The following is a 26,069-nucleotide window of genomic DNA, read 5'->3' as shown; positions in this document are numbered from 1 at the left end:
CAGGTTTTAAAGTGTCTGTTGTTCCTCTCCTGTGCAGCTGGTGTTTGACTTGGACGTGACAGTGAAACTATAAATTATGCAAATTAATTGGAAAAGCACCAGCTGCTCTTCATAACGGCTGAAACAGTCAATAAAAGAAGAGGAACTGATGGGTCCTTACATCCTCCTGTGAAGATCAGTGAGCACACTCTTCACCAGCTTTTATTGTTTGGACCAAAACATCGAACATCTGACGCACAAAAAACAAAACAAACAACATGATATCATTTTAAACGGACTGGTTCTTATAGCACTCAAAGCGCTTTATACACTTGTGCATTCACCCAAGCACAATTGTGCTTTCCAAGTAACATTCACACACACACGCGGTTGCATCAGAGAGCGATTTGGGGTTAGTATCTCACCCAAGGATATTTGGCATATCGAACCACCAACCTTCCAACCAGTGGATGACCTGCTCTACCGCCTGAGCTACAGCCACCCCGTACAGCTAGTCACTGTTGCACTGAGTCAGGCCACCATCAACACTAATGCAATATATTAATGCACTTTTAAAATGGAATAAACTGAGCTCAGACACAGGGAGGCTGTGAGTGTGGATGTTTAGTGTGAATAAGTCCAGACTTGTAAAACGTTTCTTCACATTTCACTGACACACAGAGGAACTCTGCTTTTCTTCCCTCTGAATTCATCTTCTCATTTTTTCTGTTAATCTGCACAGAAGCAGTGAAACAAACAGAGACAAATATTTAAACTTGGTGTTTATGGGACGAGTTTTTGGGAAGATTTGTTTTGCAGAAGCTCGCTGTGGAAAAAACAGGACATGGAAGAAAGATCAGCGTGTCCTGATGTTTTAAACAAGAAAAGGAAGAAACTGAGATTCTGGTTCCTCCCAGTCTCCTGACAAACAGCAGCAGGGACAGTTTCATACATTTCATACTTTTGTGCATATTTGAGGATGAAAAGCTTCCAGCTCTCTCTCTTTGTGAGAATCAGATTACATTTACTGGCTGAGAAACACATTCAAACATTTAAGTTATAATCGTATAGGAGTCAGTGTAACTTACAGGTTTGGAGGAAGTTTGGTATATTTTTGTATCTCAGTAGATATTTAGTGTCTGCTGAAAAAATGTTCTCATTCATCCTCAGGTTACACCCATGCTTACAAAAAATTCCCAAATGCTGTCGTCTCATTGCAGCTGTCTCACGTCGCCTGATCTCATCAGATTTCACTGAGAACAATACTTTTTGTAATTAAGCCCGATGTGTCTGCAGGGTCACAGCGAGCAGACGACAAAGACCAAAACACGAAACCTGTTTATGAGAATGCAACAACACAGAGAAACACTCGACTCTGTCGGCTTTGTGATATTTTATCTTCGAACACAGTTCAGTGAAATTCAGCTCTGATCGTCCTCCACGACGGGCTCGTTGCTGCCACGGCAGCATTCATCGTTTCCACCTCCACGTGTGAAGGTTTCAGATAAATGTTTGGAGGATTTTTGAGTTTAAACACTGAAGCTGTCAAAGGGCAGCTGCAGGTAGAAGATGGTGTGGATGTAGTGATGGAGAACAGAGGTAACTGGTGAGGGCGGAGCTGGGTTTGTGAAACAGGACCTGAAGTTAAAACTGGTCAGAGCTGAATAAATAACTCCTCAGCTGAAGGCGACCTGAGAACACGATAAAGCGTATTTACACACGTCGTTAGTGAAATACTGCAGAGGGGGAAGCATAAAACACACGAGTGACAGATGGTTAACAAGGTGAAGCCACGCCCCCTACACAGACAAAGACAGACAGGTGCTTTCATCCTGACACCTTCATGCATTCACATTCATGTGAACTGTGTCAAAGAGGAAGAAGGATCCACTGTTAGCGTGTTCACATCCAACCCTGCACTTGGTTCCTGTCCTCGTTATCTCAGTGCTCTTGTTTGCACACTTTGTGCTGTTTTCATGTTTCACAAAGAAGATAAACGACCTGAAGTCAAGATAATAACATGACTTTAGCTCTTAGTGTGACTGCATCAGACTGAGCGGCGACAGCTGCTGTTGTTCGACGATAAGCTGGTGAAGTCAAACCATAAAAAGAACAAAGACTCACACAGAGAGTGACGACTCTACCTGATCCTGTGGATGAGTCTGTGTTATTATGACAACATTAAGCTTGTTTTCAGAGCAGCGTGATCTCACAGAGCTGTGGGGGTTTCACAGCAGGCTGCTGCTCTCTGATTTGCATAAAGTTTGCATAAACCAAATGTGTCCCGCCTGCTTTGGCTGAAAGTTTGAAATCTGATTACTGAACCGAGCTGCTGCCCAGAGCTGAAACATGAAGCCAACAACAAGATCCAAAAACTGCATGCCATCTTTTATATACAGTCTCAGAGTGTCACAGACAAAGGGCCAGACATTTGGAAGCTCATTGGACTGGAAGCTGTAGCTCCTCCTCTTTGACATGAAGATGGAAAAGCACCTGGAGAGGGCGTGGATCTCAGGCCGCAAAGATCAAAACTCCCTGCCTGTGGGGGATGGGACTCACTTCTTTAACAGGTGTGATTTATCCGGGATGAGTCTCCAGCATCGACCGCAGACACACCCACCCCCACACCACACCTCCTCCACACACCCTGGTCACTGCTCCCCAACCACAGCATCCAGCACACATGTCACGGTCCTGGGTCGGTGACCCAGTGTTTGGATTTTGCATTATTATTCATTATTATTATTGACTGCCTCGAGGGCCGGTGTCCTGCAGATCTCACCCTGGATCAACACACCTGAATCACATCATTAGTTCATTACCAGGTCTCTGGAGAACTTCAAGACATGATGAGGAGGTCATTTAGCCATTTGAATCAGTTGTGTTGGATCAAGGACACATCTAAAACCTGCAGGACACCGGCCCTCGGGGCCTGGAGTTGGAGTTTCTTGTTTTGTTTCCTTGTATTCATGCAGAGTTTCTCCAACAATAAAAGCTGCACTTTAAGTTTAACTTCCTGTTTCTGAGTCCTGCATTTGGGTCCTTCATCCTGCCTGCAGCACCTGACATGACAACACATCCAGGACACGGCCCGGCTCTCTCAACCATCCAGGTTAGGAGGGAACTGAGGAGGATCAGAGCCAAGATGTTGGTGGGTCCAGCAGGCTGAAGGGTTGTTCGGTCCTGTTCAGATCACCTGTGCAATTTGGACAAAGTATTTTATTGTTTGTTTGTTTTTTAAATTTTGCTGCTCTTAACTTTGTACTGTTCACTTTGTGCCGTGACCAAGCACGTTTCCCACTTGTGGGACTGATAGACGTTTATCTCATCTTATAAACTGACAGCAGCTGCTAGAGCAGGATGAAATGCAGACAGGTGAGTCAGACGGGTGAGGCTGGGATATACAAAAAAAGAAGAAGAGAGTAAGACTGAATCAGTACATGAGTTGAAAGATCATCATCATCACCAAACTGATTTATTTCAATGGTTTTAACTCACACCTTTAATTTCACACTTTTGTCCACAGTTCAAACTCCTCATCACTGCCTCTATGACGCGGTGGGACCTCCAGGCCTCGAGGGCCGGTGTCCTGCAGATCTCACCCTGGGTCAACACACCTGAGTCACATGACTTCATCACCAGGCCTCTGGAGAACTTCACGACATGTTGAGGAGGTCATTTAGACATTTGAATAAGCTGTGATGGATCAAGGACACATCTAAACCTGCAGGACTCCGGCCCTCGAGGCCTGGAGGTCCCACCCTGCTCTATGAACTCACAGTGCGCCCCCTTGTGTTCAGTGAGAGAAGTCCAGCTGATGCAGAAAGTGTTCACAAATTTGGTCTTAATTTACTTTATTATTACATTTTTATTATTTAAAACTTATGATGCTCTTCCCGACTTAGTAGTTGTGTGATGACTCTGTGAGGTCTGTTTGGAGGTGATGTGAAGAAATGAGCAGGTGTGTCACAGCTGGATTAAATGTGGTCTGTAAGTGAAGCACAGGCCTGACTCACAGCCTCCAACAGACACATTTCAACACGTGTGGAAGCTGCAGAACATGATGAAGCTGGTTATGATTATGCAACCATGTCAGCAGCTGTGAAACGTGATCATTTACATCAAACCTGCTTTCAACCATTTAACATTTCCTCAAACACATCATCGACTGAGGGTTTGACTGTTTCTTATGAATATTAAAGAGTTTATTAACGTTAAATGATGAGATTTATTTTAGTTTTTTCTATTTAGAGGTTTGTTCAGCATAATTAATCAAAGCATCAGAGTCTGTTGTTCCTGAGGCCTCACAGAGGAGCACAGAGGCAGCAAACTGCAGTCTTTCTGTGTTTCAGTGTAAAATCAAATGTTCATGTGCTAAAGATAAAAATAATAATAATTAAAAATAACTTTTAGATGCGACAGTTCATTTTTCTCAGAGTGGAGGTCAGAGGTCACTAAAGGAGGACTGAACGTGTCATTTGAACCTCACTGAGGTCACAGTTTGGCTTCAGTTGTTGATTCTTAGCAAAGTGAAACTGAGTGTTGGAGCATCTATAACTTCATATATGAAACCGTTCTGTGGCTGCTGTGGTGAACTCGTGCTGTGCACATCAAACTGAACTGAGCTCAATCTTCTTTTCCACAAACTCACGATATTTATGGCTGAAACAGGCTGAAAGCTGCAGGCTGGGTCTGTACGAACATCACGCGTCAGAGAGTAATCAGAGTAAAGTATAATACTCAAGGAATAATTATATGGTCGTATGAAGTTTTCTTTATTTGAGTTCAGAAAGATGACACAGTCTCAGCTTTAATTTAAAAATGCTGAAGAATTTAAAAGTGTTTAAATATTAATGTAATGATGAGTTTTTGTTTACGTCCTCTGCAGGACTTTGCAGTGAACACAGGGGGCGCCTGTGAGCCCAGTGATGAGCTCTCTGTGCTTCAGCTTCACATGTTTGAACTGTGGACAAAGGTGTGAAAACAAAGTGATGAAGTTTAAACCATGAGAATAAATCTCAGTGATGGTTTCACTGTGAGGGTCGTCCTGAATATCTGCCTGCAGTCAGGACCTGAAATTAAACTCAAACGTTTGTTTTGCTGCTCTCCTGTCGTGTGAACTCGCAGGTCAAACCCAGAGTTAGTTTAACGGGGTCATAACCAGCTTCGTGTGACCGTTTATCTCTGACATGAATCCAGATAACGTGCTGAACTCAGAGCTAGCACAGCGCCACCTGCCCACTGACTCCGTCCCTCACAGAGTTCCTCATATTTTTGTTCTTTATGGTTTGGTCCTGTTTCTGTTTGCACATTTACAGTTTTCATCCTGCTCTCTGTCCGTTAGTGGAGCTGTGGGCTCATTCTTCAGGCCCTTGCGTGCTCGACACGAGTGTAAATATGATGCTAATGATGTTCTGTGAGCTGACACAGGAACAGGAGCTGAGCAGCATCTGCTGACAGTTCAGGTCTGCAGACATTTATATCACAAACACCTCCAAGTACAGCAGCTTTCATTCTGAAGGAGTTTGCAGTTATTCCTCCATGAATGTGTCTCTGAGTGCTGCCAGCATGTCAACCTGTTAGTGTGACAGTGATCAGTAAAAGTCTCAGGTGGTGTTCGAAGCTTCTCACAGGCTCAGACACACAGAGCTGTGAGAGGCTTCTGTGGTTGTTTCTGTAGAAATGAGAGCTGAGAGCTCACGACGTCTCTGCTGTCACATATCAGACTGTGGTCGACCCCACTGACCTGAGACTGTGGACAGTGTGCAGCGTTCCTCTGAACCACACTGTAGAGCTGTCACAGAACAGGAAGCACACGTGGTTTCCTCAGCAGAAAACAGGTCATCATGCTGCAGCAGCAAGAGGGACAATCTACTGTGCTGTAAATACTGCTGTACTTCAGTACATCACTATTTATTGCAGTGTTTACTGTGAATTAATTGCAGTAGTTATTGTAGTAGTTACAGTAGTATTCATTGCAGTATTCATTGCAGTATCCACAGCAGTGCTGCTTCTTCTGTGTGTTGAGCTGTCCGGCAGTGCTGCATGTTTGTGGGAGAGAAATGTGATGATCTGTGACGGCAGCATCAGGACCGGACGAGTTCAACATAACTGTGACTGCATCAGACACTCCCTGCAGTCCTTACATGTACTTGTACACGAGTAAAAATAGATGGTGTGGGAGGTTTTGCACTGTGCTTGTGTTGTTCGTAGCTGTGTTGTGGACAGAGACCTCCAACAGAAGCAGGCTCGGGGAGGGGCGGGGCCACCTGCTGACACCTGATGGGGGGAAGAGAAGGAGAACAGAGACGAGGCAACGTTAATGACATGCAACACACGGGGAGTGAAAAGAAGGCAACATAACCAAAGGAAGGTCGAAGGTCACCTGGTCCAGCTCTAACTATGTGCTTTAGCAAAAAGGAAAGTTTGAATCTTGAAAGTAGAGATAGTGTCTGTCTCCTGAATCCAAACTGGAAGCTGGTTCCACAGAAGAGGGGCCTGAAAACTGAAGGCTCTGCCTCCCATTCTACTTTTAAATACTCGAGGAACAACAAGTAGGCCTGCAGTGTGAGAGCGAAGTGCTCTAATAGGGTGATATGGTACTATCCAATCCAAGCTGGCCTGCTCTCCTGAGAAGCAACGAGCAGAAGTCAGCCAGCAGTAACCACAGTCGTACAGCAGCCTCTGTGCAGTCTGTAGGCTAAAGACAAAACGTCCATTAGTCCTTGTTCCCCCTCTGACACAGGAAGATACAGGCCAATGCTGACTAGACCAGACAAACTTCACCAGAAGCTGCTGCACCTCTTCCAGACGACCAGGTGGTGGCACTAAAACAGCAAGTGTGTGCATAAGGATGAGGCGGCTACATATCTACTATATCTAGATACCAACGAGACATCCGCTCTCTAAGCTGGCTGACAAACCCCTGCTCTTTCAGAGAATAACAACCGCTTTATTCATCCACCTGCTCTCCTACAGCCAACAGCACCTGCTCGAGGGCGGTGCTCGGCTGCAGCTCCACCCTGACTCCATGCTTCAAAGACAGCGTCCCACTGGACGCCATCTCTGCCAAAAACACAACAAACTAACAATCACAGACAGCTCTGAAACGATCACACAACAAACACAGTGACAAAACTGAAAAAGCATTTAATGAAAAACTCACACAGTCTCACCCACACCCACCAAACTCCCAGCATGCAGTGCGAGCGAGAGAGATAAACAGAGAGAGAGAGAGAGAGGCTATTTTGGCTTCTTCGTGTAAAAACCCTCCACAGTAACAGGAAGTCACGATGCCTCAGATGAGCTTTATTCTCATGTTTTTCGGTAAGTTAGAGCTTCTTCGTTGTTGTTCAGGGTCCTAAAATCATTCTTCTGTGTATCAGTGACAAAAACAGCTGTTTGGCTCATTCTTAGAGCGATGCAGCTTTTACCTGTGAACAAACTGTTCAGTCAGAAACGTGTTTGTTGAACAAACAGCTGACAGACCAACAGAAGCAGCTTCAGCTTCACTGCATCTGTCAGCAGATGTTTGGTCTGCCAGATGTGGAGGATAAAGTTTGTCTTTGGATCCTTCCAGGCTTCATAACAAGAGCAGAAATCAGCTTTATGACAAAGTCTGAAGAACAGTGTGATCATAATGATCTCACAGACATCACATTATTTTGATATAAAGGAAGGTTGGAGATTGGCCTATAATGAGCTAAGGCTGCTGGGTCTAGAGATGCTTTTTGAGTAAAGGTGTAACTACAGCCAGCTTGAAGGCCTGTGGTACATAGCTGATTATTAGAGATAGGCTGATCATATTTAAGATCGAAGAATTAATTAATGGCAGGACGTCTTTGAGCAGTTTTGTAGGAATGGGGTCTAAAAGACACGTTGATGGTTTGGAGGAAGTAATTATTGAAGTTAACTCAGAAAGACCGTTGGTGTCACAGGCTGGGACTCTGAGTTTATTTTTGTATTCGTCTAATCTTAGATTTGTGATTATAGTTCATGTGTTATTCTTCTTTAGCTTCAGTTGAGCTTAAAGGCAGCCATTATTCATCATTGTTTCCATGGTTTCTATGTTTGTCCAGTTTTAGACTTCATAGTGACCCTTCATGTTTCATAATCAGTGTTCATCGTTTTCTTAGTTGATCTCAGACTTTTGCTTTATTTTTGTAAGTTCAAGCTTCAGCCACAAATAAAGACTTTTGTTAAGTTTATTCTGTCTCATCAGCGTCTAGATTTGGGTGCTCCACTCTTTCTCTACTCGTTCTGCCTCCAACAGACCGTGAGAAAAAGAGTCTAACTTAACATCAATGGTACTGAGAGTAGCTGTAGATAATATTACATCTGTGGGATGATTATTGGTAATTTTTTCTCTAATGATAAAAATGTTATTTGTGAAGTTCATGAAGTCATTACTAGTTAACGTTAAAGGGATGGTTGGCTCCACAGAGCTCTGACTGTTTGTCAGCCTGGCTACAGAGCTGCAGAGAAACCTGGGGTTGTTCTTATTTTCTTCAATCAGTGATGAATAGTAAGATGTTCTGGCTTTGTGGAGGGCTTTCTTATAAAGCAGCAAACTATTTCTCCAGGCTAAATGATGATCCTCTAAATTTGTGACACGCCATTTCCTCTCCAGCTTACGAGTCATCTGCTTTAGGGTACGTGTTTGAGAATCATACCACGGAGTCAGGTACTTCTGATTAGAGACCTTAGTTTTCACAGGAGCTACAGTATCCAGAGTCGTACGTAGTGAGGAGGTAAAATTATTAACAAGATGATCGACCTCTGTTGGGGTAGCGTTCAGATAGCTGCTCTGCTCTGTGTTGGTACAGGGCATTGAAGATGATAACAGTGGGTGGATTATATTCTTAAACTTAGTTACAGCGCTTTCAGAAAGACGTCTACTGTGATGAAGTCTACTCTCCACTGCTGTGTAATCAATGACTGTACATTTTCTATTTCCTGTTTTACTTTGACAGTCTCATATCCTGTGTCATTCTGGTTGCTTCCTTCCTGTCTCCTGTGTGTGTGATTAGTCCCAGCTGTTTCCCCCTCTGGTCCTCATCCCCTGGTTACTGCTTGGTGTATTTAGTCCTCTGTCCTCTGCCTGTTGGTTCGTCTGCTCTTCTCCTTCTGTGTTTCCAGGTTTCTAGTTCGAGGGTTCAGGCATCTTGTCTCAGGTAGTCTTTTATGTTTAGCTCACCCCAGTTCAGATGTTTGTTTCTCTCAGTCTTCCTTTGCTGTTGTTTGTAGTTTAGTTCAGGCAGTTAGAGTCTCGCTTGTTGTTCATCACCTGCCTCCATCGTCTGCTGTTGGGTCCACACTCTCTCTTCTCCAAACCGTCTGCCTCCACAGACGTGACAACAGCTCACAGTCATCATCGTTTTTTACTGTGAACTTCCTCCAGCTGGTTGTTCACAGATGTTAGTTTCATTTGACGTTAGATAACTTCTGTTTTCTTCAAGTCTATTTTTTCTTTCTACTTAAGATTTGTCCATTGTTTTATTTCACTATTGTAAACCTCAGATATCAAACTTACTGCACATGTTTGGTCGTCGATCCTTTCAAACTGTTTTTTCTTTCTTCGTGCTTTAATTTGAAACTTGGACTAAATGTTGAAGAAACTCTGAGGTTTGTTGAATAAAATCATGTTGAATCTCTGTTGTATTAAACTGAGATATTTCACTGTTTCATGAGATCATTTTGTGTTTGATGGCAGCAGATCTCAGGTCAGTGACATGATCGGGTACAAAGAGTCTTCGAGAGGCCGAGTTTCTCAGAAATAAGTTGATCAGTCTGCACGTCTGCAGAGGAAACATGACCCCGTCCAGCGTTTACAGACGTGTTGGACCATCAGATTAAAAATGAGCTCTCTCAGTTTAAACATGTGAAATGTTTTCTATCTTCTGTTGTGAATAAAATATGGCTTCATGACATTTGAACATTATTTGACACCAACGACCTTTTTGCAGCTGTAAATGTTTAGTTTGTCACAACCAGATCAAAAAGTAAGAACTTGTTGTGATTGGTGTAAAATGTGTGAGGCTGAGTTCCTCCTGTCACTGATGCAGCTCACATGTATCAGCTTCACCCTCCTCGTGCTTCATGTTGCCTGGATTTAATCCTCACTTACTTTCTGTGGCTCTTTGTAAGATCTCTGATCACTTTCATTAAAGTTCTCACTGACTGTTGGATCTCTTCATATTTTACAGTGATGAGATTTTCTGCTTCTGAGGAAGTGAAGAAGAACCTGACGGGCACTGTGGGAGGAAACATCACTCTACCTGACTCTGTGCAGGAGAAAGGATATCTGTCATATGGAAGAAAGATTATTGCTGATGTGATTAAGGGGGAATTTGACATATCAGAGGAAATTTATAAGAACAGACTTCAGTGGGACAGAAACTCTGGACTCTTTACACTCACAGAGCTGCAGAGGAACGACTCAGGGATTTATACTGTCGACTCTAAAACAGGAAAAGGTTTCACATCATCATATAAGCTCACAGTGTACGGTAAGTCTCATATTTATTCTGGTATATTTTTGTGCAACATCCCAGCTTCATATGTGACCTCAGTCTGTATGTTCCTCATTAGTTTGGTCATATCATCACTTCAGAATAAAAACAGCTTTTTGTTCTTATAATCCCACAAATGTCTGGTGTGAAAGGAATAATCAGCTTTGACTTCAGTGTTTTCACCAACATTACTGATCTGTACAAAGTGAATGAAAGAACAGGACAAAGCAGAAACTTTAAACACTGTTCTTAGAAAATCCTGCAGAACAACTGAAATTAACACGTTTTTATTTAACAGCTTTTTTTAACCAAAACACAAAACTTCCTGTTTACTTGAACGTGTTTCCCATTTCATGGTCACCTTAATCCACAGAGAAGTAACACAAAGCCTCATTGGCCATGTTCCCACTAGTGCCTAACTATCGCCCAATCACAGCTCAGCACAGCACCCTGTGAGTTTCTAAGGTATTGAACTTCTTTATGAAGCATTAACAGTTACTTCTTACAGTGAAACATGTATATTTGAACAGCCCAGCTGCCACCTGTCAGTCTTGTATGGCCTACAGTGTTACACTGCCTAAAAAGCAGAACAGACACTTTTATTTTGACGGGTTTGTTGTTGATGGTGACTTCCTGTGGCTGCTGCTGTGAGAGGAACACATTACAAAACACAAGCTGTGGTTTCCACTCATGAAGCAACACATTGTGCTGTAATGTTTGTGTCTGACTACAAAGCTGCTGTCTGTGTCGTAGAAAACCAATGACAGTCATGTAGTTATGGGAACGCACCCACACACAGAATAATGTCTTTGTGTTTCCTGCTGTGAGTCTGTGGAACAGGAAACCTTAAAAATGTCCAAATAAATGGATCAGACTGATGGAGCTCAGCACTGAAGCTGAAGATGCTGCTGCTCAATGACCTGCCTGAGGTGAAGGAAACCACACGCTGGCATCTTTAGATCCTCACAAACTCCCAACATCCTGTTTCATAAACCTGTGAAAACTATCAACCTCCTTAAGTCTGACTCAGGCTGTTTGTCCTCAGCAGCTTCCTGAAGTTTCATATCACTGATGGTGTCGTTCAGCTTCATCGTACAGCTGAGACTTCTTCATGAAAGTGATTTGTCAGAAACATCAAACTCACCTTTGCAGCTCCATCACTTTGAGATGAGCTCAAACAAACATGCTGAGCTGTAGCTGCATGTTTGTTTGCAGTTCAGTCACTTCCTGAGAAAAATGCACGACTTCATATCTTTGCAGAGACGTGAAGGTTGAATTAAACATTTATAGCCTGGATTTTAAATCCTGATTTATAATAAAATTATAAATAATTACTACTTCTTTGGTGATGCTCTGATGGCTCCTCCAGTTCAATAAGTTCCCCGTCCTGTGTCTTCTTCACATGAAATTTGGATTTTTATCATCTTTTCACATCAGAATCAAAGTGAAACTAGACGAATGTGGACAAAGCATCATGGATGAGCTGTGGTGCACAGCAGGAGCCTCAGGAGTTTAACCTGTTTAAAGCTTTTTGTTGTTGTTAATGGGCTTTTTCTTCCTTTCATGAGGATTTGAATCAGAGCGTTTATTTCTTCTGTGTCCTCTTCAGCACCTTCTGCTGATAGTGATGCTAGTTTGACAGGAAACCTGAGAAATCCCTCAGAAACCTTTATAATGAGATTCAAATGGATATAATGGTGGTTTGGCAGTCTGCTGTCTGTCCTGTGGTTTGTTTTCAGACAGTTGAAATGAGCAGTTTCATATTAATGTTCACTGACTGCATTAAAGCAGCAATAACCAGAGCTCTGCTGTCCTGATGATGTTCACTAACAAAAAGCAGAAAGTTAAAAACATTTTTCTGATGTTAATTTTTATTCTCCATCACTTTTCACCTCCAGATCCTGTACCAACACCTAATGTGACTAAGCTGAACTCCAGCTCTGAGAGCTGCTCCTTACTGTGTTGGGTGGACAGACAGACCACACTGCTGTGGTTTAAAGACCAGCAGATGCTGAACCAGAGCAGCTCTGCGCTCTCTCTGCCTCTCACTGTGCACAAACAGGACTTCAGCTCCTCTTACAGATGTGTGGCTGCAAACCCTGCAGAGGATAAAACTCTTCCTGTCCGTGTGAGAACCACCTGTGGAGACACCAACAACAACGACACCAACAGCTCGACTGAACCAAGAAACTGTGAGATTATTTCCAACTGTGATTTTAAACATGTTGTTCACTGTGTTTGCTGACATCTGATTTCCTGTTTGACAGATAACATCCTCATTATAATCTGTGTCCTGAGTGCTACCCTCATCATCATCATCATCGTCATCATCATGAAGAGGAAGCATCCTGTCCAAGACAAGTTTAAACTCCTACAAGCTGCAGGCAGAGGTTTGTGTTCTTGAATATTTCTTTTCATATTTGTAATCTTGTTCTGAGACGTGAAGATCAAAGTGTAAAACATGTTTATGGAGGAAGTGCAGCAACAAACCCCCCCATGACCAAACCACCAAACCAAAGCGGTCCTCCAGCACAGAAACAGCTGTGAGCAGACCACCAACACATGACAGATTATTAGTTACTACAAATGTAAGAAGTAATCCGAGTATTTTCACTGGACCGACTCTGAGGCAAGTTTCAGGTTTGAAGCTCAGGTCCACCTGGTTCTGACAGACGCAACAAATGAGCCAAAAATCCTTTGAAGCTGAAAGTGTGAAAGTGCTGCCAGGTGAGAGTCACCTGTCTGCTGCTTGGAGGTCATTTCCTGTCACATGTGTTCCAGCTGATCCAGCTGTGATGGCTGTCTTTAAACAAGCTGAAACAAGAGACACACAAAGCTGTTTTCTACATTTACTCAGCTCCAACATTCACCAACTGTAACTGATTACAGTAGTAACTAGTTACTCCTGACCTGCAGAGTATCATGAAGACGTGGACAGAGTAGGTGTCACATGTCTAACCTGAAGCTTCCATGAACTTTGTGTTTTCACAGCTCCTGTGGATGAAGTGGTCCTTTATACTGACACAGGTGACAGCAGACAGGTGGGTACCTGCTCACACCGGCAGCTCAGAGTTCATGTTCATGCAGCTCAGTGGAAGCTGACTACATGCAGACACACAACAAACACATGAAACACTAAAGTCAGGAGTGTGTTGGAGTCACAGTTCTTCTGCTGGAACATGAACTTCCACACAGATCACATTCTCCCTCTGGCTGCTCTCCACCAGGAGAAGCAGCCGTCTCCCACTTCCACGTTTCACTGCGTTGCTTATTCCCGTGTTTTTCCTTCTCCAGGGTGGGATTTTAGCGGCTGTATCAGGAACCAGTGATGGCTCCAGTCTGACAGCAGTGTCTTATAAACTGGTGCTCGTCACATGAGAGGTGTGACTGGCTGGAACATCCGAGGAAAGCTGGACTCTGGAAAGAAGTTTTCCTTTGGTATTGATGATTTGGATTGATTATGAATAAAGTGTATTTTTACAGTGTGAATGTGCCACAGAAGAGTTTCCACCTACGTCATCATGACCTCTGACCTGCTCCTCTGACACTGGTCATAAAAGACTGTATCCAGACAATGGACAGAGGACGCAGCTCTACATCATGTTTACCTGTCAAATCATTCAAATGATCCAACAAAGCAAAGACTTCTCTCTCTGTCACCTACCTGCTGCCTTGACTCCTCTCTCCTCGCGTCTCTTCCTCGCCTCCTCTGTTTGCATCCTCAGAGGGAGGGTCTAGGACGAGGGGAGAGGAGGTGAGGGAAGGAAACTTTGGAAGGATCTGAGGTGAACCTTCACGTCTCCTCTTCATGGTTTGACCTTCATGGACTCTGAAGGCCTCGTAGTAGGTCTGGGACTAGTAGGACCAGGTCTGTGTGTGAGGAGGAGCAGCTGGGCTTGGAAGAAAGGAGCAGAGACTGAATCACATTTGATTCTGATCAATATTCCTTCAAAGGTTTATTTGTGATGTGAGTGCATGTAGATCTCCAGGACAAGCCTTACTGCTGCTCTGAGGACTGAAAGCTTCACTGAGCTCTGATTTATTTCTCTGCTTTTAATTCACACCTTTAATTTCACACTTTTGTCCACAGTTCAAACTCCAGCAGCTCACAGAGCTCATCGCTGCCTCCGTCAGCTCACAGGGCGCCCCCTTGTGGTCACTGACAAGCTGTTCACAAATTAGATTTGATGTCATTTATTCTCATCTTCCCGACTGTTGCTGCAAATACATGAAATAAATAACAGAAGCTTTGTGAGTGTTTCTCTTCCTACTCTTTGACTTCCAAACCACAAACAGGAAACATCCACACACATCCTCAGCTCCACGTGGATCAAAATGACCACAGCAAAGAGCTAACGGTTCACACACTGCAGAGCTGCTTAGTGACGTTTGGAGCACAGCTGCTGTCCATCAGATGAAACTACATGAAGCTGGATCAAACATTTTATTGTTAAATATTGTCTCAGACATGATGTGAACCTTCTGTGTGTCGCCGGCTCTGTGGAGACTCCTTCATTTACTCGTTCTGTCTTCCTGTTTGTCTTTGTGGGCGCTCGTCTTTCTCTCATGTAAAGATAATATGTATCACTTATAGATGGTTCATCACCTGTTTGTCTGATTGAGACGATGCTCTGATTGGATGTTATTCTCACTGGTCACGTGACCACAAACATGACGACTTCATGGAAAAGAAGATTAAATGACAATTCAGTTTGATTTATATGACAACACGTGACTTTTTCATTATAAGGTAAAGACCTGACTAAGCAGCAGGGATCAGAAATGTCCTTTTAACAGCACTTGGTGAAAGTGGGGAAGAAGCTTCAACGTTGTCCAAGAGAAAGTGTGTGCTGCTGATGTGTGGAGCTGCAGATGATGTGAAGCTTTAAGCTGCACTCAGAGGCCTCGTGAACGGGTTTCCTGACGCTTTCTGAGCTCTGACCGTCAAACAGAAGCACGGAGCTCCACCTGAGGACCTTCGTCTTCATCATGGGTAACTATTTGTGGACGTGTGTGATGTTTTGTGCTCTCAGATTATTAAAGGTTCAGTGTGGGCGTGGTTTCAGTGAGTAAACGTGAGCAGAGCTGTTACTGAGTGAATCGTGTCGGTGCTTCGTGGAGGACGCAGACACGGACGTAGAACCTTTCACGTGATGTTCTCCATCATATTCAGTCATGTTCTTGTGATTGGTTCCAGGTAGAACCATCAATGATTGGATGTGAGTAGTGATGGGTCCAGCAACACTGACGCACCGACGCACGTATCAAGCTCACCTAGCGATGCCTGTATCGGTGCGTGCGTCCCTTTAAGAAAAAGTCACGTGATCGATACAGCTGCTGTATCGCTCATTGCCAACGCGCCAAACTGTGTTTAAAAGGTACCGCATCCGCATCTGCCAACGGAATGAGTCGCCACCAAAAAAACACAAAACTACTCTCGCAAAGATTAAAAAAAATAATAATACACATCTCTCCATAAGAAAATGGAGCCCGAAAGAAAAAGAAATGTTTCTGCTGTGTGGGATCATTTTGATCTTTTAACTGCAAATAAGGTAACTGTTTGTCTGTCTTTGTTTCAGTGTAATCTATCAGAACAGGAAAAACAGCAATGTGTAAATTATTTATTTCATTTTATGCAGGTTAAATGTCGCATCTGTTCTGCGGAGCTTCTTACAGAAACAAAAGCACCTCCTCAGTGTTTAGGCACTACAGAGCCAAACATGAAAATGAGGAGACAAACACACCGAGAATGAACACAGGTCGGCCTATATAGACACTGAAAATCTTTATCATCATTTTTTTAAATTAATATGTGTTTTATTATTTTCATCTAGGAAGACTGCTCTGGACCAGGCAGTCCTGGATTTTATTATAAAGGACTGCCAACCCCTTAGTATTGTGGAGAGAGAGTGTAACGTACTGAGGGAATAGGAAGACATCTTATCAGAACCTTTTCCACCTGGCTTTACAGCTTTTGTGTACCCCAGCTTCATCTGTACCTGTGAGTTTTCCAAAGCTGGGGAAATGGTGTAAAAAAAAAAAACGCAATAGACTGAATGCAAAAACATTGGATAAACCTATTTTTCTGAATAGAAAATTATAATAAACTCTGAGTCAAGTGGGTAATATTACATTCACAATACTTTCATTTTAATTTTCACTTAATGTCATTCATAATATATTTTAAAGATGTCTACAATATTTGTAATATAGAAGATATAAAATGATTCCATGGAAAGTACAATACCTTACAGTGTATACAGTGTATATAAGTATGACTAGGTCATTGAATCTCTTGAGTCTCAAGTAAGTTGCCTGCAATGATATTTAAGGTCCAGCAGGTGTCAGTATGGAGCAAAACAGCAAAACTGTGTCGACACAGTGTCGATACAGTTTGGGGAATGTGCTGAAACGCTTCACGAGGCCTCATCTACCCATCACTAGATGTGAGGTGGTTTGGTGGACTTTGATAAATACCTGTAAGCTCCCACAGTGAGTGACGTTCACACAGCAGAGGAACAGCATCTTCATGGACACACAGACGTCAGGGTTACACAGACACTAGTTTATGATCAGCATCACTATGAAACAGGATGTTTCTGAGTTTAGCTAAAGAAGTCCAGATGCTTTTCCTTCCAAGCTCCTTAGACTACGATGACCTGGTGGACTGAGAAACTTCACAGACACACTAATTAATCCTTGCCAATTATCAGCTTAGTAGAATTGTGTAACAAAATGTGCTAAATGTCATACACTTAACAAGAAAGCAGAGAAAATAAGGACTTATGGGTTGAGGCATAAACTTCTTAACAAACTGATTTTAATTATTCTCTCCTCTGTTTGTGATTTTTAGGAGCCGTCTTCAGATTGAGACCTCAGTGGCAGTTAATGACATGATGGACATGCCATCTATTTGAAATACTGACTTATTTTTTTAAAAATATATTTGGAATGTAGACCAACCTTCCAATCAGAAGATGACCTGCTGTACTTCCTGAATTAGCAATATAAGTCATTCTTTAGTAATTAATAGAATAACAATGAATTTCAAAAATACAAAGGCTAAAACACCACATTATGTTTCTTAAGAGAAACATGCAACCTCATGGAACAGTAATATGTTGAGGACAACAGTCACTGTCTCAATATACATATAATTGGCTTCTCTTAAAATTGTTATCCTAGTAATGATAGAACTTACATGCAGCTTTTGCTGTTATTTCACTTTCCTAGCATAAAGAGCCATGTATTTAAGTTCTAAACGTGTTAATCGTAGACTGCAGCTTCTCTTTTATTTTATGAAAGGTGTAGATGCAATTTTCTTGCATGTTGTCTTTAACAGCATTCAATAAAACAGTGTAATGAAAAGCAATGGTGTTTCTAAACAGTCTGAAAATTTGCTGAATGTAAAATGCAATATTAAATCAAAATCATGCATGTCAGAGATGATTTAAAAAAAAGTATTTATTACAAGAACATTCAGCAGTAACAAATGTAGAAGAGAATGACAGCAAAAGAAAGAACAGGGGGGATAATTGTGAAGTCACTGAAAAGTGTGATGGCTCCTCTGGCATTTAAAGAAAAATTAACAAACGAGTTTAAAGGGAAAAAAACAGCATAAAGAATAAAATTCCTGATTCAGATTTTGCTGCCAAAAGGTTCGTGGAAAGTCCAAAGCCAGCATCACCCTACTGGATTTGGTCTTTCAGACCACAAGGCAATATTATTTAAAAATACATCATTTCCCAAAGGGGTGAAATGAACTCCATCAGGCAAAAACTGGTCAGGATTTCTATGCTTTATCTGTGGATGATGTACAATGCAACCACAAACAGACAGAATAAAAGTAGTCATCACACTGTTTACAAAGCGTCGAGCCTTCTCCACCTTCTTTGGATTAACGCGCCTCCACTGGCATCGCTGGGTGATGGCAGAGAAAATCATTTTCATCTGCGGGAACTGCTGGTGGAGATCACGCAAGTCCTGCTTGATTGCAGCCACAAGCCTGACGCTTTTGACATTGCCAAGGTCATTTCCACCACAGTGGATCAACAGGACATCAGGTATCACTCTTCCTCGAAGGCATTGGAAGAGAAAAGGGATCAGGTTTTGCCAAACCATCTCACCCCTGCCAAACCACTGGACCTGCGCATCCAGACCTAGGTTGGTCCCGATGGTCTCCCTCGCTCGTGCTTCCCCACGGCAGATGTAGCTGTCCCCAATGATGGAGATCATAGGTTCTGTTGATTGTGAAATTAATAAACAATTTCGTATAAAATGAGTTGCTGATTTTTTTTACATTTCTTTTTGGTAAAAGTAATATTCACTGTTTTTGTAATTAACAAAGCTGTAGTGTCACTTTATAATAGATTTTTTAAATTTAAACATTTAAACACACTTAGATCTTTAAGAAGTTGAAATAACAAGCCATAATATGGCACTTACTCTTTGCTTGGGCAGAAGACGCTGACATTGAGGTCTCCATTTTTGATTCCTGGTCTAACAGCAGAATAAAATAATTCAATATACATTTGCAAAAGCAGCGGTGTATTAATTGCCAATTGCTAGCATGTTGAGACACGATGGTCCTAACCGTAAAATATACTGATAATGTAGCTATTCACCATGTTTTAACAGCTATGTTGTTACTGATTTTTAAAACTTACTTGGGGGGATTTCTAACTATGAATTTGTTGTAATTACCTTGTTTTAACGGGTCCTTCTCTTTCGGGAAAATTTGCGTAGCGCAAGCAGCGGAAAAACAGACATGCTACGTAAAAGTTAAGAGGGGGGGTGTACCGACGTATGTCTGTGGGCGGGAGTTCCATGCCACGGCTCCACCCATAGTTACTACTGCGCAGACTCTGGCTCCAAATTTGCAAGATGGCAGCCTCCACACGCGGATATTTTGGCTTCATTTTTGCACAATGGTAGGAGGCGGGGTCGCGTCGTCCATCTTTTCTACAGTCATTGATTTATACCCAATGGGCAGTATTCACACATTCAGAAGACACACCTCTCCTTCTTCCTACTGTCTCAACTTTTTTTACAGGATGAAAAATAAAAGATGCTGCAACACAGGTAAGGACATTTGAGTGCTTGCTGATTGTTCTGGTGGCGTTTGCATTGACTCATTTGAATGAAAATGTACATAATGTACATTTCTACTCAACTCCAGATAAAATACAATGTATTTTTTAAATCCACAGCCATTATTTCTTTGACGCAAAAAATAAAGTTACCACCAAATTCTCCTCACGCTCTGCATATGGAGGCACTGTGTCACACATATGCTGGCTAGGCAGAACAGACTGGTAATGACTCCTCATGTTAATTCACACCTTTCTCTCATTTTTATTACACAGTTCATAACAAATCAGATTCAGTGTTCAAAACACAATGTCTTCACAGAGGTACATGGTAGAGCACATATGTGTCACATCACACGGAGATATGCGCATCCTTTTATATGATTGACGTATAAAAGGATAATTGGTGTCAGCTCCATCTCCTGGTACATAAGACAACTCAAAAAACATGCACCTACACATGCACCAAAACATCAGAAGGGGAGCCAGACTGCAAAACTGCAAAAAATGTAATTCAAGTAATTAAGTTAAGTTTGAGATTTTTAGTGGAATTACAGTTTTTTTGAGTTGGTGAAAAGAAAAACTGACAGACTGAGATGCAGTCACTCAGGTCTGGGTGCTAATGTAAGTAATGAACTTTTAAATAAATGACCTATTAAAATAATAATGGGTTAATCAATAAGTCAATCAAAAAGTGCAGCAATTTAAAATGTATACTGTGTTCTACTAACTCAAATTTAGCTTACAAGTGTTGATGGACCTTCTTAATGATGCTCAGGTGGTCACGCAGGTTAAGGGGAGTGCTGAGGTGTACCCCAAGATATTTGAAGATGGGAACCATCCCCACATCTGCGTCTTACATAACAGGACATAATAAAAAAATGTATCTAGTCCTTATCAGGTGTTAATATTATGTAAATGCAATCCTAGATGAACAACAGCGTGACTTATTTCACAGTGTTATTATTTATTTAACAAACACTAAGTCAAAATGCAAAAGCAATGTGTGAAAAATGAAGTACACTTCATGATTCAACCTCTTTTGGGATTACCTTTAGCAGGAATAACTTCACTTAACTAAGGCTTGCATCATTGTGGAGAAATTTAGGCTACGTTCACACTGCAGGTCTTAATGCTCAATTCTGATATTTTGATCAAATCCGATTTTTTTGTCTGCTCGTTCACACTACAAATAAAATGCGACAGCAAACGCGCTCTAGTGTGAACGCTCAAATACAGTACAAATAAAATGTTCACGTTTCTCCAACGTTGTCTTCTCAACAGTTTCACTGGATGTCCAGGAAGCGTTCGCGATTTCTTCTCCGGCGCTGATAATCGGCGTCTGTCTTGTGTCGGTGACGTAAAAGACGGATTTAATGCGACATGACCATCAAACAGCAGTCGCTTTCTAAAACATCAGATATGTATCGGATTCAGTACCACATACGAAAGTGACCCAGATCGGATTTGAAAATATCGGATTTGTGCCGTTCACACTGTCACACCATGATCGGATAGATGGTCGCATAGGGTCAAAAAAATCAGATTTGATGCGCTTTCGCCTGCAGTGTGAACGTAGCCTCAGATTTACAATATCGATTCAGGCTACACCCACACGTACACGGGTATTTTTGAAAATGGAGATTTTTCTATGCGTCTGGGCCTTTTGTCCACACGAAAACAGCGTTTTTGATCACTGAAAACTGGGATTTTTAGACACTCCTGCCAGGGTGGAGATTTTTGAAAACTCAGTTTTTGCATTCACGTGTGGACGAGGAAAACGGAGAAAACGCAGCGTCAAAGGTGTGCGCATATTTTGATGTCACACTGTGCGCCACGTTATTGTTTCGGTGAAATCAATTTCTACAATGGCGGACTTAGACAAACTACAGGGAGTGCAGAATTATTAGGCAAATGAGTATTTTGTCCACACCATCCTCTGCATGCATGTTGTCTTACTCCAAGCTGTATAGGCTCGAAAGCCTACTACCAATTAAGCATATTAGGTGATGCGCATCTCTGTAATGAGAAGGGGTGTGGTCTAATGACATCAACACCCTATATCAGGTGTGCATAATTATTAGGCAACGTCCTTTCCTTTGGCAAAATGAGTCAAAAGAAGGACTTGACAGGCTCAGAAAAGTCAAAAATAGTGAGATATCTTGCAGAGGGATGCAGCAGTCTCAAAATTGCAAAGCTTCTGAAGCGTGATCATCGAACAATCAAGCGTTTCATTCAAAATAGTCAACAGGGTCGCAAGAAGTGTGTGGAAAAACCAAGGCGCAAAATAACTGCCCATGAACTGAGAAAAGTCAAGCGTGCAGCTGCCAAGATGCCACTTGCCACCAGTTTGGCCATATTTCAGAGCTGCAACATCACTGGAGTGCCCAAAAGCACAAGGTGTGCAATACTCAGAGACATGGCCAAGGTAAGAAAGGCTGAAAGACGACCACCACTGAACAAGACACACAAGCTGAAACGTCAAGACTGGGCCAAGAAATATCTCAAGACTGGTTTTTCTAAGGTTTTATGGACTGATGAAATGAGAGTGAGTCTTGATGGGCCAGATGGATGGGCCCGTGGCTGGATTGGTAAAGGGCAGAGAGCTCCAGTCCGACTCAGACGCCAGCAAGGTGGAGGTGGAGTACTGGTTTGGGCTGGTATCATCAAAGATGAGCTTGTGGGGCCTTTTCGGGTTGAGGATGGAGTCAAGCTCAACTCCCAGTCCTACTGCCAGTTTCTGGAAGACACCTTCTTCAAGCAGTGGTACAGGAAGAAGTCTGCATCCTTCAAGAAAAACATGATTTTCATGCAGGACAATGCTCCATCACACGCGTCCAAGTACTCCACAGCGTGGCTGGCAAGAAAGGGTATAAAAGAAGAAAAACTAATGACATGGCCTCCTTGTTCACCTGATCTGAACCCCATTGAGAACCTGTGGTCCATCATCAAATGTGAGATTTACAAGGAGGGAAAACAGTACACCTCTCTGAACAGTGTCTGGGAGGCTGTGGTTGCTGCTGCACGCAATGTTGATGGTGAACAGATCAAAACACTGACAGAATCCATGGATGGCAGGCTTTTGAGTGTCCTTGCAAAGAAAGGTGGCTATATTGGTCGCTGATTTGTTTTTGTTTTGTTTTTGAATGTCAGAAATGTATATTTGTGAATGTGGAGATGTTATATTGGTTTCACTGGTAAAAATAAATCATTGAAATGGGTATATATTTGTTTTTTGTTAAGTTGCCTAATAATTATGCACAGTAATAGTCACCTGCACACACAGATATCCCCCTAAAATAGCTAAAACTGAAAACAAACTAAAAACTACTTCCAAAAACATTCAGCTTTGATATTAATGAGTTTTTTGGGTTCATTGAGAACATGGTTGTTGTTCAATAATAACATTATTCCTCAAAAATACAACTTGCCTAATAATTCTGCACTCCCTGTATTAATTTTACTCTCTGCAGTGTTTAAATGCTTACATATACACACACACAGTTACTGTCCCTCCACACACAGGACTCAGTCCTGCCTCTATGCACCATCTTTGTTTACTCTTTGTGAGGGTCCTGGGTCGCTCCCTGAGCAGTTATGGACTTGTATGATAATATATGTATTTTGTTATTGCTGTCCCTCGTTCTGCCTGCTTGTAGATATGTGTGTATGTAGGTGTGTGTGTGTGGCCCTGGCAGGTGATTGGCCACACCTGAAGTCCGTGACACACCTGCAGCTGATCAGACCTCGTCGCGGGATCATTGCGTGAGACTCCACGTTAGTCATCCAGTTTATGTTCTAGAATCGATTCTCACATTAAAATATCGATATTTTAGTAATTTAGGGTAATTTTGTAGTTTATCATTAACAGGAACACGGTGGAAAGAAACTATAACATTCGGATTATCTACATTCAAAGGAACTACATACATTTTACAGTGTTGATTTATCGGATAAAATACAGCAGGGGTGTCCAAATTCAGAGGCTGCTTCCACCTGAGGACCCGGCCTTCGCGGTCTAAAGAAAGCCGGCCAGTACGTCACAGGCTCCCTCGGTGGATTGAAACTGCCGTCCCCTCCTTGCTATCTAAAATATAACCGGGCGCTGGCGTAAACTCTCGACCGTCTCACACTTCTGTTTAATCAGTTTTCTGTTTGACGTTCAGCTGTGTGAAAACCCCGGAGGAACCTTCCCGAGGGATTAATAAAGTTATATTTAATTTAATCTAATCTAATAACTTTAATCTCAGCCAAACCGATTTACTCACAAACAAAGAAAACACTGAAAAAGCCAAACAATAACATTTTTAAGTTATCAAAGTGACTTATATATCATGTTTAACCCGAGTAGCGAAAGACCGCAGGGTTTGAAGACGATGTGTCGGCTCAGGTATTTGAAGTTTACACAGCTACATTCTCACCTGAAAATATGTTAAAAGTTTTTTTGCGACCCAGAAAGAGAAATAAGAGTAATATTAAAACTAAGTAGCTGCCATCATTGTTGGAAACTGGAATTGGCTGGGCCGCGCTATGAATTCTGCGATATGGTTTTTCAATTTTGTTGTCCGGGTGGAAAATCGGGAGAAATTCGGGAGAATGGTGGCTCCGGGAGATTTTCGGGAGGGGCACTGAAATTTGGTATTCTCCCGGAAAAATCGTGAGGGTTGGCATGTATGGTTGTGTCAACATCACTAACCTTGTCAAACACCTCAGAGTAAATCATATCACAGAATATGACGAGCATATGTTGAGACGAACTGAAGAGAAGGACAGGGACAGGTGCTGCTAGGGCGAGACAGACGTCTCTCACGGAGTCCTTTAGTGCTGCAGGCAGGCAAGGTGTTCAAATAGCGCACAACTTCAGTTTTTTTATTTCTATATGATGAACTCTGCATTACTAAGTGATAAGAACAAGTAATCTGATGTCCTGTAATCATTATGACGCTATAATTTGAGATACAATAAATAAAATACCTTTTTGTACAAAGTATCGGTATCGGATCAGTATCATCGATACCACCCTGAATATTACTTGGTATCGGATCGGAAAGGAAATCAGTGGTATCGCACATCACTATTGTTAAGTGTCCTGACAGCTGCCGCTATCGTTTCCTGCAGGAGGAGCGTGGGAGGCCTGAAGGGCAGCGAGCACCGGGAGTACAGACACACGGGAGCAGAGAGCACAGGGAGGACACGACACGGGAGTCTAGGGAAAACACGGGGATTTATTGTTGTTTAGCTCCACTGTAAATAAATGCACTGTTTACACACAGAGCACCGCGCCTGGGTCCTCCTTCCTCACTTCCCCACGGTTGGCCATCACCGACCGTGACGCTCTTTCCCACCCAGGCTTCTAGAACTCTGATTGGCCAACATTTCTACACGGTTAGGAATATATCGCCACCTGTTGCTTTGGCATGTTCCTAGCAGCGTTTTCCTTCAATTCTCGCGTTTTACGTGTGGACAGGATTTTTTTTAAAAACAAAAACGGAAAATCTCCTCTTTCAAAAATACCCGTGTACGTGTGGACGTAGCCTTAGTCACTAACATTGTCGTTTTTTTTATGTCACGCTGTGCACGGTGGTATTGTTTATATGGGATAAATTTCTACAATAAAAAAAATACTGTTGCTCTTAATCTTACTTCTAACAGTTTATCTGCAGTTTTTACACACTTAAATATACACATGCAGTTACTGTCCTTTCATTTATAGACTGAGGCGTCAGAGCGAACTTCGGACGTGGCTTCTGCATTCAACCCAAATCCCTATGTATGTTTTGAATACTTAAAAAAAAATAAAAATTAAATTACGTATGCTGTGTGCATTTTGTTCAAGTTGTGAATGTACACCAGCCAAAATGCTGTATTTAGGTATTAACATTTGAAATGATTAAGGCAGTTGAAAGTAACTAAAAATTAGCTGCCTTTTTGGAAAAACTTTTCAGAAGTACTTAAGGTTTTGTGAGGGCAAAAAAACCCTGTTTACTCTTTCCCTCCTAGTCTTCTAGACCAGCGGTCCCCAACCCCCGGGCCTCGGACCGGTCCGTGAGTTGTTTGGTACCGGGCCGCGAGAGTTGAGGCTCAGGTGTGAAATGTATGCTTTTCAGGGTATTTATCGGTTTTCAGCGTTATTTTGTTATCGTTTTTATCGTTAACTCTGTTTTCCTGGGTCTTTTCACATGTGTTATCAATAAATCTTCTTTTTTTTGGTACCGGTACTAGTTTTATTTTGCTGTATTTATCCGCGACACCTTGAAGGCCGGTCCGTGAAAATATTGTCGGGCATAAACCGGTCCGTGGCGCAAAAAAGGTTGGAGACCGCTGTTCTAGACTTCCAATTGGCCAAGATTTCTACATGGTTAGGATTTGGCATGTTCTTGACACTTTTGACTTTACATGTGGACGAAGGTATTTTTTAAAAACTGCATGTGTGAACGGGATTTAAAAAACAAAATAAATGTTAAACTACGTTTTCAAAATAAATAACCAT

At 42.2% G+C, this 26,069-nt stretch overlaps 2 protein-coding genes and 1 long non-coding RNA gene across 3 annotated transcripts; 2 read left to right on the top strand and 1 right to left on the bottom strand.

Moving 5' to 3' along the window:
* Positions 1-7,187: 7,187 nt before the first annotated feature.
* On the top strand, positions 7,188-14,859 carry LOC146384776 (CD48 antigen-like). Its single transcript, XM_084929853.1, has 6 exons — positions 7,188-7,305; positions 10,185-10,487; positions 12,389-12,682; positions 12,758-12,880; positions 13,482-13,531; positions 13,785-14,859. The coding sequence occupies exons 1-6, from the start codon at positions 7,272-7,274 to the stop codon at positions 13,866-13,868; spliced, it is 888 nt and encodes a 295-aa protein (XP_084785979.1). The 5' UTR covers positions 7,188-7,271; the 3' UTR covers positions 13,869-14,859.
* A 658-nt stretch (positions 14,860-15,517) lies between these two features.
* Positions 15,518-17,944, top strand: LOC146384775 (uncharacterized). Its single transcript, XR_014800365.1, has 3 exons — positions 15,518-16,042; positions 16,130-16,249; positions 16,325-17,944. It is a non-coding gene; the product is annotated as an uncharacterized LOC146384775 (long non-coding RNA).
* A 206-nt stretch (positions 17,945-18,150) lies between these two features.
* On the bottom strand, positions 18,151-21,475 carry LOC146384774 (uncharacterized). Its single transcript, XM_084929870.1, has 2 exons — positions 18,936-21,475; positions 18,151-18,730 (listed from the first exon to the last, which is right to left on the bottom strand). Exons 1-2 carry the CDS (start codon positions 18,973-18,975, stop codon positions 18,174-18,176), a joined length of 597 nt encoding a protein of 198 aa, XP_084785996.1. The 5' UTR covers positions 18,976-21,475; the 3' UTR covers positions 18,151-18,173.
* Positions 21,476-26,069: the final 4,594 nt, after the last annotated feature.

This window comes from Perissodus microlepis, chromosome 6, assembly GCF_051167445.1.
Source record: "Perissodus microlepis isolate ML-2025 ecotype Zambia chromosome 6, ASM5116744v1, whole genome shotgun sequence".
Lineage (NCBI taxonomy): Eukaryota > Metazoa > Chordata > Actinopteri > Cichliformes > Cichlidae > Perissodus > Perissodus microlepis.
The sequence above is the reverse complement of the archived record's forward strand: the minus strand, read 5'-3'. Positions and strand labels throughout refer to the sequence as shown.

Bases quoted from the DNA above. Each gene is read 5' to 3' on its own strand.
- LOC146384776 (XM_084929853.1), top strand. From the start codon at position 7,272: ATGCCTCAGATGAGCTTTATTCTCATGTTTTTCG. The intron at 10,488-12,388 runs GTAAGTCTCATA...TTTCACCTCCAG, and splicing joins ATATAAGCTCACAGTGTACG to ATCCTGTACCAACACCTAAT. The intron at 13,532-13,784 runs GTGGGTACCTGC...TTCCTTCTCCAG, and splicing joins ACACAGGTGACAGCAGACAG to GGTGGGATTTTAGCGGCTGT.
- LOC146384774 (XM_084929870.1), bottom strand. From the start codon at position 18,975: ATGGAGACCTCAATGTCAGCGTCTTCTGCCCAAGCAAAGA. The intron at 18,731-18,935 runs GTAAGTGCCATA...CACAATCAACAG, and splicing joins GTCTTCTGCCCAAGCAAAGA to AACCTATGATCTCCATCATT.